This window comes from Myxocyprinus asiaticus, chromosome 1 (assembly GCF_019703515.2).
Source record: "Myxocyprinus asiaticus isolate MX2 ecotype Aquarium Trade chromosome 1, UBuf_Myxa_2, whole genome shotgun sequence".
NCBI lineage: Eukaryota > Metazoa > Chordata > Actinopteri > Cypriniformes > Catostomidae > Myxocyprinus > Myxocyprinus asiaticus.
In genome coordinates this window covers 26,976,636-26,988,918 of record NC_059344.1, presented here as the reverse complement: position 1 = coordinate 26,988,918, position 12,283 = coordinate 26,976,636, and the positions used below count along the sequence as shown (strand labels likewise).

Genomic DNA, 12,283 nt, shown 5'->3' with positions numbered 1-12,283 from the left:
ATCGATTGACGTATTACAGCAAGATCCTCCAAGTCAGCAACGTCCTTTGTCAGCGTTGCCGACTGTGGCAGCGGGGGCGTGGTCGAGCGTTCATCCGGAGAGGGAGAAAGCGGTAAGGGTGCATACACGTGATCCAGATAACAACTAACACCTGTTTCCAATTGCAGTGACTTGGGGAGACCTGTATAAAAGAGCGACCACAGCAGAAATGGAGAAGAGAGCTACCGGTCTGAAAGAGACTATGTTTCTACCCAGAGTCTGAATGTGTTTATGCGTTTGTTTATTATTAAAGTCATACCTTTGAGCTGAGAAACCCTGTTCCCTGTGTTCTCCTTGCCTTCCCAAACCTGAGTCTTACACCGACATGTTCATCTCTCTGGCCAGATCGGCTCCCTGGCTTGCAGGCTGCTACTCAGGGGCGTCAGCTTGAGCACATAAGTGTCTTTTAATTTCTCCAGAATTTTGAATTCTTTGACATATTGCCTTCCTAGAACAATTAAGGAGCAGGGTATGTCGAATCTCACTGTTTATGACATAAAAAGTATTAAAACTAGCAAAGTGCACAGAGCTCGCCGTTCACATGTCCGAACCTCACATGGCGTCAAGTGACTCCTCACAGGTCATCTTACATTGTACATTGTTACTGTACATTGTATATACTGCAGTGAAATGTTTTAGTGTTTTCACTATACAAAACACTATAGTGTATAATGCATCATGGTTTGTATAGTGAAATGCTATTCAAAGTGTCCATATAAGTCAAACATACAATGCTGGTGGGTTTATGTCTTAGTAAAATAAATAATGGAGGTAACTACATAAATAGAGGTGAGCAATTATGTTATAATAGTGTAGGCTCTCACATCAGTAGTTAATGATGGTACATCTGACAAGGTGATAGTTTCTTGTGCTGAATAAAGAGTTTTATTTCTTTACCCTTCGGTCTTAAATTCACATGTTGCTGATTGGTCAGTCTGGTCCTGTTCAAATAATTGTTGGAGAACCTGTTCTGAAGCTGACAGGGTAGTCTGTTTTTCTGGGTTTGAAAGATTTTGATCAAGTGTGGATGGAATAAACTGCTCCTCACCAAATGTGGATTGTAAAATGCAGTCCGTCTCTGATGCTGATGGATCAGTTTGTTTTTGCAAAGTTTTTGATTTATCACTCTCTGCAGGTACAATTTTGGGGGCAGAGATATAGATTTAAACATGTCCTTTTGAGGGCTCGGATCACCAATAGCAGAATTTTCAGGCTCTGCAATTCGAGGGTAAACCATCATCTTTTAATGACTGTGTATGTCAGCAAGGAGGAGTGAGAGAATGAGTATATAGGTGAACAGAATGTGTGCTTGCCATTCTCAAGGAGCTCTCGAGCTTTTTGTGTAAGTTTGGTTTGAGCTGTTTCTAAATTTTATTGCAAATTTAGAATAAATTTAAAGGAATAGTTCACCCAAAAATTAGAATTCTTTCAACATTTACTCAACCTTATCATCTCACACACATATGACTTTCTTCTGCAGGAACACAAACGAATATATTTTGATGGATGCACAATGTGTTTGTCCATACAATGCAAGTCAATGTGGTCCAACACTTCCAAGCTCCAAAAAAGACATAAAGGCAGCAAAAATGTAATCCATACATCTCCAGTGGTTTAATCCATGTCTTCTGAAGTGATCTGAACTCGGTGCAAGTGCTGTGCACACACTCTGTGCATGAATAAAGAACAAGAAAGTGTAATTGAGCTTCAAATCATGATCACACCTAGGAGACTGCAGATGTCAATGTTTATAGTGAAAAATTAGTTACATTTTGGTCAGTTTCTAACCTAGAACCAGTCGGATCGCTTCAGTAGACATGGATTAAACCACTGGATTTGTATGGATTACCTTTATGCTGCCTATGTCCTTTTTGGAGCTTGGAAGTACTGGACCTCAATGACTTGTATTGTATGGATATATTCACATTATATCTCCATCAGAATAATAATAAAAAAAAAATGTTTACAATACATTTTATATTGCCACAGAATTTTTATTGTGTGTGCAAGTACTCACATATGTTCTCAAAGACCATGATATAATTGTGGGAAACATTGAGTGTGCAAAGCTTGCAGAGTGGCTCCAGGTTTCAGCGTATGAATGAGGTTATGATGGAGGAACAGGCAGTGAAGCTCTGTCAGATGCTCCAGATTCTCAATCTTCTGAATGCCATTACACTAGCCAAAGGCTGCGCAGGCCAGTATTTTCTTCCAAACCCTCAATATAAGAAAAACCTAAAATCCAGAATAACATGTATAACTTTGTCTAAAGAGTCTAAAAGAAAATGGCAATAACACAAAGCTGCAACATTTAGATTGCCTTTTCTGCATGAGAAATTTAAAACCTTTCTAGTGAAGATAAAGTGTGTCATTCAACCGTGGTGTCAGGTACAGCTTGTTTTTCTTGCAGTGGTCACTTAACTCTTTGGTAATTCTTAAAAGATACAAGAAAATCATTCATTTTAAAATTGTTCTCAGGTGTGCTATTTATCTTTCTCAGACACCAAGTGATAATTTGCTTCAGTGAATCTCACATAAGGTAGGCCTATAATATGAATTTGCAATTCAGCACCTGGGACCTGAATACATTTTCCCCGTCTCTGATGCGTTGTTTTCCATAGTATCCACGTTAACCTTTATATCTTCTGTGGTTGCACTCTGGGGTTCTTCACCATGGAGATTATTAGTACTATCATTTTGAGTGAGCAAAAGTAACAAGATGAGACAACATATTACTAGCAACAGAAGACAGCACAGTTGTGTAGCCAGAAACAAGACTTTGGGTGTGCCAAGAGGAAACTGGGTGTGCAAGAACTAAAGCATAATTAAGTGAAATATAATTAAACGACCATTATCAATCATTGCATCAATTTCTTTTTGGCCGGCGGAGGGTACGGAGACCAGGGCGGAGCTGGCAGAGGGTCCGGAGACCAGGGTGGACCAGGAAACCGGGGCGGAGTCAGCGGAGGGCCAGGAGACCAGGGCGGACCAGGAGACCATGGGCAGAGCCGCTGGAGGTTGGAGATTCAGGGAGCAGAGTCAAGGCAACAGGGGGCTCAGGGGAGGAGCCTCTGAAGGCTCAGGGGGTAGAGCCAAAGCAATTGAGGTTCAGGGGGTGGAGCCAAGGCAACAGGAGGTCCAGGGGGCGGAGACAAGGCAACATGAAGTCCAGGGGGTGGAGCTTCTGGAGGATCAGGGGGCAGAGCCACAGCAACAGGAGGTCCAGGGGGCGGAGCCCTTGGAGGCTGAAGGGGCGGAGCTGCTAGAGGCTCAAAAGTCAAGGTGGCCGAGGACTCAGGCAGTGAGTTCAGGGTGGCTGAGGACTGGGGTGAGGTCAGGGCACCTGAGGACTCGGGCGAGGTCAGGGCAGCTGGATATGTAGAAGGCTCAGTGGTCAAGGCAGCTGTGGACTCCGATGTGGTGGACTCTGATGTGGTGACTACTGCAGGAGTGCTGAGTTCTTCTTCAGCCACTCCCACAGTGAAAGACGAACCACTCAGCACCAGGGCATAGTCCATGAACTGAGCCAGAGTCCATGGAATTCTGCCTCCTGGCATCATGGAGCATAGAGTCTGCTTTAAGCCACCACGGAAACAGTCCCTGAGGGCGACATAGTTGAAATCCACCTCGAAGGCCAAAGCACGTAAGTAGTCCACATCTCTATGGGACATTCTCCCTGGCATAACTGCAGGAGGCAAACTGCTGGTATTTATTAAAAAAGCGTAACAAAAACAAAACAAAGGCAATAACAGAACTAAAGACTACACTAGACTAGACTGGAAGGAACACATGACTGACTGGACAGAATACCAATGTAACAATACTCGACAATGGCAAACATGAAGGTTTAAATACAAGGACATGGGCAAACAAGATAACAAGACAACCAATGACAGAACTTATAACAAGATAACAAGACAATAAAGCAGAAACCAGTGAAAAGACAAGACTAATAAACTAAACACCAATCATAACAGGACACATGAAACATGAGGGTCACGTGACAAGACAAGGAAGTCACATGACAAAACAAGGAACAAAACCAAGACAAGAAACCAAAACCAAATTTCAAAATAAGAGTCCAAAGATACAGAGACACAGAACATGTTAAACATACTATTTATTTCAATTATCTGTACATTGTTCATATACTACCAATTCCATATGAAATAATCTTTAGAAAATAAACTCTAAATCAAGTTTTTACCTGACACTTAGCTGTGCTGGCACATTATAGCTGGTAGAAACTGCTGAAGAAACATTATAGAGAGAGGGAAGCGCCACAATCATTTCACTATATTCATCCTTCATGACTCCTGCAGTTTGGTGCTATACCGAGCAATATCTTGATCATGCAATTACAGTCATTTAAGAAACATTCATTTAGTAAAACATTCTATTCAGTCGCAAAATTTGATATTGCACACAGGTCAGGAATTGACAGAAGACTTTTGTATTTTAAAAACAATTAATGATGAGTGGAAGGTAAAGTAGATAACTTAATTGTAACATTACCCTTTCAGTGTTACTTGGATTATTACTGATCTTGTCTGTTCTTTCAGATTCTTATCTGGATTGTCTGCTTTCTCTTAATAAACCAAAAATAACTGTAAACCAAATGAATGATTTCTCCTTTAAGACTGATGTGTTGCAGAACCTGTTCTAAATAAACACAGACATAAGTATTACAGAACTACTATACAATTGAGACTTATTATTAGAAAGAATGAGAAAAAGTAATTTGAAAGAAAGCTTAATGGAGTCAAAACACACAATGCTCTAACGTACATTGCAATAATCATTTCTACTTCGGATCAAAATGCTACTGGCCAAATTAAAAAAGTGAATGAAGGCATGATTATTATTTAAATAAAAATGATATTGTTTTTATACATTTGTGACAATCATAATGAATATTTTTCTGCCTGTAAAATACTGATAACATTTCTATCATTCATAGAAATATTCTTATTTCTACACTTTTCTTTTTAGAGCAGGCAAAAAAGTAACAATTAGACAATTAAACTTGTGGCTATTTCACAAACAAGGACAGGAAAGACACAAACAGTGACTTTTAGGGGAAAACAACAAAGTAAAGAAGAAAGGTTTACCTGTCTCATTAGTTTAGAGGAGTTGCTCTTGGTTGGTAATGATTGGTAGTAATTGATAAAGAGACAACATTACAGAGAGAGAGAGAGAGGTGCCACTATTGCTTCACTAGATTTTTTTCTCAATATAATGATCATGTAATCAGAGTAATATTGGTCTAAAATTTCCTGAAATTCAATTAAGATTATGCTGGATTACAAAAATGAATTACAAATATGGTGAGTGGTCCGTAAAGTGGTTAACATTAAATAAATTATCTGCTTTGCTTGGTACTTTTCTGTGACTCAAATAGCATAGCAAATATTGGTTGTAATTATTATCAAAAAGTAACAAACAAACAATATCTTCATATCAATATTCCATTTGTCTCAACTGCCATGTTTACCATTTCAAATTTAATTGCAAGAGAGATTATACTTGAACCTGTAAACCCAGCCAAATAAATGACCATTGTATAAAAACATTTTGCTTTATTAAAAAAAAAAAAATTGTAAAATGCTTTACCACAAATATTACAGAACTAATCATTTATCAATTAAAACTCATGCAAAGGGTTCCTATTCATGACAGCATGCTCAGAGGTGAATCTGAACTGCCGAAGAACTGACAGAGCCTCCAACGCATCAAATTTATCACTCTCCTCTTTTACAAGTTATCTCTGACAAATGCAATTAATGTGGATTTCAACACTTTTCTACTCATCATTTTATGAATATTCTGCCTTTACAGTTTTTATTAGTCAATCCTCATGGCATAATTTATTTAACTGGTCATAGTACACACAGTATGTCAGCATTTACCTTCCTAGTAGTGCTGCTGTATTGCAAAGAAACAGACAAGAAAACAGACATGTATTGTGCAACAGGAATTTCTGTTTGAATAACCCATGTCAGTGGATGCAGCTTTAAAAATCAGAATCTCTCCAGGGACCTGCTGGCTGCTTATATACAAATATATAATCCATTTTAAGGTGATTATATTAATCTGATGAGCTCTAATTATGTCTTCTGTAAAGAAAAAAATAAATATAGGGAAAACATCTTAGAAATCATCTGAAAAATTTACTATTTGTGTGTGTATAAGTCTGTGCAGTAAGTCTATATAAATTTATTCATTGTCTTTATGGATAGCAGTGAAATAGTTGGTGAGATCAAAAATATTATGAAGACTGCAAAACAGAGACCTTTTAAAAGCTTCTCTGCATGAGCTACAGTGCAGCAATCATCTAAATGATCATTACAGTGGGCAGATATTTGCTACATTATACATCGACTGATAACTAGTCTGGGTAAAAAGAAACAAAAGAAAAAAATAGGAGGTGCAATTTCAACCAATCAAAGGTAGCATCACTCTTGAATTGTACATACTGATAATAACTTTTATACAACTTCTATATTTCTGTCACATGCTTTAATTGCTGGAAAATTTTCACAAAGAATTTATGTTGGCTCTATGCAAGTGCACTATGGAAAAAGGCCTTTCTATTATCTAAATGCAAAATCATGAAAAATTCCCTGTGCCTCACACTTTGTCGTACAAAATAAAACGAATAGCTTATTAAGTGTAAGCTCAAATGCTGACATAAATGCAATACATTCAAATGACAGTAAAAATAATAATTATCACTACTGTCCTCCACGTAGCCCTTCTTTGTTGTATATACACCGATCAGCCACAACATTAAAACCACCTGCCTAATATTGTCAACGGAGAATGGCCAGACTGGTTCGAACTGACAAAGTCTACGGTAACTCAGATAACCGCTCTGTACAATTGTGGTGAGAAGAATAGCATCTCAGAATGCTATTCTGAGATAAGGATTGGCGCTGTTTTGGCGGCACGAGGGGAACCTACACAATATTAGGCAGGTGGTTTTAATGTTGTGGCTGATCGTTGAGTACTTTAATGTTGTGTACATGAGTACATGAGTTAGTAAATTTCAGTACTGAATGACTATAGAGTGTCTGCCAAATAATGTTCCTCCTCTGGGCATGTGAATATTTAAAGCAGTAGGGGGCCATCACACTTCCAGGACTGTAGCACAATCTGACAACACAACCAAGTGAATTCTGTGCCAGAAAAGAAGTTCAACCGAGTCATTCACATGGGCTGTTTGAGCTGCATACTGCAGTGTCTTGTTTATTTTCTGCCTTATGGATATATTTATTAATACGGATTGTGAAGAGAAAACAGAAAATGACAGAGAGAACAAAGAACAATCTGAAAATAATGGGAGTCAGACTCGGACCCGCACTGCCTGAATGAGCAACCTGGTTCATCGTGATGGAGCAGGTGTGCTAACTGGTAAGCCATGGCTCTAGCATACTGGGGTGTTTTGATTTGATAACTACAGCGTGACAAAAACAGTGAAGCTGAGAATCTTGAAAATAGTACAGCCAGATAATACAGATATCTGCTAAATAAAATCACAATGGTAAACTTTGGTGATACACAATTAAATGGAAATTACTTCCTTTGTAAATAAGCAAGAAAGCAAAAGACATTTCTTGTGTGAGGCCTCCCATCTTATTGAAGATATTCCTCTCCACATTTACAGTGCCAGTTTAAATCCTTTACAGAATGCTGAATTGCTGAGCTGCTAAAAGAAAATCTACCACTATACACTGCAATTTGTCTTGTGCTTTGTTGGTAAACCTCAATAAATAAATAAATAGTTCATAAAACAGAGATGTCACCTTGCACCTCAACTGGGTATATTCATATATTTTGTTTCCCTTTGCCTTAACGCTGGACTGAGTGCATGCCTGACCCTTACGATATATTCCAGATAAAATGGTTGGTCGGTCTCTGTGAAAAGGTTAACAACAACAACAAAGATCACATGGATGAATCTAGAAGTGAAAGCGTTTAACTTTCACATTCGTCCAAATGGCTATCTTCATAAATAACAGAGACTTAGCCTGGAGAGACAGTTTTGTGCATTATAACTGTCCATTTAAGCCATTTTAAATAAAGGGAAAAGGAGGAAAAAATAGACGCATGTACGAAATGCCAATTTTAGAAATTCCTCACAAAGCACTCTTGAGTCTTCTGGGCTTGGGAAAGTCTTACAGACATGCCAATCAAGTTATGATTAAAGCTGTTAATCAAGACACGCTTCTGGAATGCTCATATTGAACAGCAGAAGCATTCAAGCTGAAGGAGTTGAAAATCGGTTGAGTTGTAGGCCTCTACTGGATCTGCATGGTTTCTAAGAATCTCTTGCATGCAGACCACACCAATGGGATTTCTTTACGTAGGTGTCTAGGAAATTCCTCCATCGCTAAGATGTTAACCTCAGGGGACATGCATAGGGTCGAAAAGCGTGCATTTAGAGTTAGAATTCGAGATACTACTGATAAGCATTAAGAACCTACAGTCTACTCCCATAAAAACTCAGCAAGAGTGTCCATATTGCACTGGGAAGGCAATTGAGTAAGTTCCAACAAACAAATGAGCATTTTTACTTATCTCTCATGCCTGCTTTGAGGGTCTGTGGGCCCTGCTCCAATCTAAGTGCTGCAGCCTTCACAGTGCATTTCCTCTTTCCACTGTAAGTGCCCTCAGTGTCACTAGCAGACTCAGGGATGGCTCAGGCAGCATGGATCTGGACCCTGGCCCTTGGTGAAGAAGAGCTGATGGAAAAACTTAGGGCAGAAGGCAGTGTGGAGGGAGGTCTAGAGGTAAAAAACTGGAGAGTTTCTATGTTAAGTTGCTCACTCAGTGGGGTAAGTAGGGTAATGTGTTGGGGGCTGGGAACAGGCGTGGCCCACAGGAAGAGTTGAGTGTCGTTCAGGAGGAAGGCGTTTAGAGAAGAGGTCAGTGTCCACTCCCAGCTGACTATCACCATATATGTCACCTGGGTGAAAATGAGAGGAGGTGTTTCAGGGAAGTTCGAAATTAGTGGTTGACCAATATGGCTTTTTCAATGGCCGATACTAGGACTGGGTAAAAATATATTTTCTGATGCATCGCGATCTTTGTTTGAATGATTTTGATATCGGTTCTTAAATCCCAAGATTGATCTTTTACTCTATGTGCCATCCTTCTATAATGCAAGTAAATCACTTGCATGTGCAATCAAATTTTACACTATGCAACTAAAAATGTCTATAATTAGCCACTGACTGGTAAACTTTCAGATTTCACTCACCAGTAATTGAGTAGTGTAGTGGCGAAGAAGTTATTAGCATCAAAATCCTTTCATTGAGTTTTGAGAGTAAAAGTTTGGTTCGACTTGTTCTGTGTCCAAAGACAGGATTCACACAACCCATTTGTCAGTGATGACAAATACCCTTTAATACCCTTTGTTCTTTACAGTCAGTTGTTGATTAAAAACAACAAAAAAAGAAACATTTATTTCTAATGACACATAGCATTGATGCTCTAAAGAAACATATCCTCTCTTGTAAATATTCCCTCAATGACTGATAGTCTTAAAGAGACCGATTTAGCACATGTTTTAAATTAGATTAGATACTTTTATTGCCACACAGCTGGGCCAGTGGAAATTGTTGTAGGTACAATGCAACATTTACATATCAATGTAAATACCTGCAAGTAGTACAAATTATGCAATCAAATAATAAACAAATAATAAAAATTCTATTTTGTTTACATTTACTGATGGAATAGACAATGTAGCATTTTTTCAAAAGCTAAAATGTGACAAATATAATGAAAAACTAATGATTAAAATATAATTTGTAAAATTTATATTTTTTTAATTATACCTAGAAGGTTAGAAGATCTCTTTGAGAAAAAAAAAAAAAAAAAAAAAAAAAAAAAAAAGCACATGCTTATAGAGAATTTCTTTCATATGTAAGCAAAATGGACATTGTAACAGAAACATACCATTATGAATGGATATCGAATCGAAATCAAATCGAGAACTTGTGAATCGGAATTGAATCAAATTGGGAAATCTATATTAATACCAGCCCTGGCCAATACCGATAACTAGAGAGCAGGCTGGCCGATATATAAAGCCGTATAGAGGAGACCAGGGCTAGTTGTCACACAGGGAAGTTGTCACAAGGGCTACAGTATATCTCAGTAACTATACGATTTGGAGTCAAAAGTCCAATTGCACAAATGTGTTTTGTTTTCTCTAGCAGAGGTTTTGTATGTTGATTTCAAACACCCTCTTAAATTTGTACATTTTTTGTGAATTGTACTTCTCAAAGTTAAATTTCACAATCTTTTTTTAGTATTATTATTTTCTTTATAGCTCTTGGGTAAATAAGTGAACAACACATTTATTTTTCATTAAAGTCAGATCAGGGCATGGTGTTACAAATGGAAAAAAATCAATAACAATATTTGTTGGCCACAATAATGTTTTGATATTTTTGTAAGTTACAATTTCCATTTTTGTAGTTTCATGAATTGTTTTGTGATTCAAAATTGTTTTACCTTTTAAATTGTTTTGAAAATTCTATAATAGCATGTTTAATGCAGGCATAGATTTAAAAAGAGGTGTAAATATTGTTTTGGTGGTGGTGGGGTGATGGGGGAATGTGTCTCCCCAATGATTACATTAAACTTACACCACTGGTTTAAAGGAAGGTTCCATTGTGACAACTTACCAAATATAGTGACAGCATTCAGTGAATGTCTTTTTTTTCAATAGACTGTATACTAGGCATAAACAAAAAAAAATTTTTTTGTTTGTGAGAACAAAAAAAGAAATTGTTTAATAGCTGTTTTTTGTAGCCAAGTCTTTAAGGTATGTGGCGATGCAGAAATTGACTTTAAAAAATGAAATTACTCTGAGAAATCTTCACTGCAGTAAAAAGTGTGACAACTAGCCCTGATAGCAAGTGAGATGTACACACATGCTGAAATGAAACAAAGAGGTGTTTTTTTTTTATATTGAAATGTTATGGAGATTTATGTTTTTTCAAAAATCACAAAAAATATTTGAAAATAGTAATTTGCATTATCCATCGACTAGGCTGTTAGATTTTGAAACTGACACTGGAGAGTTAACACTTTCTGATATCGACCAAGTGGGCATGGTTTTTGACTGTATAATATAGGCTGGTTTAAGTTTGGCCGATATATCAGTCTATCACTACATCTAAGTAGCACACAGTAATAAAGTAAAGAGTTTCAGATTTCCTGTATCTGTCTCACCATTGGCAGAGTCCACCCCAGACTGTGTTCCAGTGATGTGGTGCCAGAAAGCACTTCGTGGTAAGATTGCTGTGGGGGTGCAGGGGTAGGACATCACCTCTGAACCCTTAGATAAGAGCTGAAGAGAGAGAGGAGAAGAGAGACAGTATGCAATTACATTAAAATTACTTGATTTTCACATAAAGTAAACACTGACACAGGCTCTTAATTTTTCAAAGTTGTATGACATGAATGAAAACTGTTAATATGCATTATCGGAGCAGGATCAAAGTATAATCAAGAATCTCTCCAACCTTATTTAAAAAAACTCATACAGAAACATGAGTGCATGCATCTATTTGTGTAAATGCGTTGTGTGCATATGACTGTTTTTGTTACCTTGCTATTTTTTTCCATTTCCACGAGGACTCTCTTATGCTGCTCAGCTATAGCTAATGTAGAAGAGTGAACCCTTTGGTAGATCTGCTCTCCTTCCCGTGTCTGGAAAGTATATAAGCCCTCCCCACTGTCACACATCCTAACACGACAACAAACACATGTCTTTAACAAAAGAGCAATGTGAAATTAAACAGAACATAGCTTTTATCATTCTGAGCTGATGTATTGCTAAGAAAGTACCCACTCACAAACACGCCAGCATTGTGTGACACATTACCAAAACCACTAGGGGGCAATGTTATACTACTGATCTTCTCTATAAAAATAAAAAAAATAAACAAAAATCTCATCTTCTCTCTCAAAAATCATCATCCAGCTGGTGATCTTCTTATATTATTTGATCAGAGCACTGAGAGAAACAACAGCACCTATCTGTCACTGAATTCCTTTTAATCTACTCAATAATTCCCTTTAGGAGGTCCACAGTTCAATGGCTTTCACCTTTCCTTCTGTCTACATAAGATAGGCCAAATCATGCATTCAGCCTGCCCACAGAGAGAACTTCTCAAGTTCTTGTTTCACAATTGGCTATGAATTTCATATCTTCCACGTGTTTTAC

At 37.7% G+C, this 12,283-nt stretch overlaps 1 protein-coding gene across 1 annotated transcript in view; it reads right to left on the bottom strand.

Annotated features, from left to right (window-relative positions):
• Positions 1-2,151: 2,151 nt before the first annotated feature.
• LOC127414340 (docking protein 4-like) overlaps positions 2,152-12,283 on the bottom strand; it is an 88,203-nt gene continuing 78,071 nt past the window's right edge. Inside the window, exons 7-9 of the mRNA XM_051652325.1 lie at positions 11,665-11,803; positions 11,287-11,404; positions 2,152-9,007 (exon numbers count right to left, since the gene is read on the bottom strand). Coding sequence (XP_051508285.1) covers positions 8,865-9,007; positions 11,287-11,404; positions 11,665-11,803 — 400 coding nt within the window. The 3' untranslated portion in view covers positions 2,152-8,864. The remainder of the gene's footprint in view (positions 9,008-11,286; positions 11,405-11,664; positions 11,804-12,283) is intronic.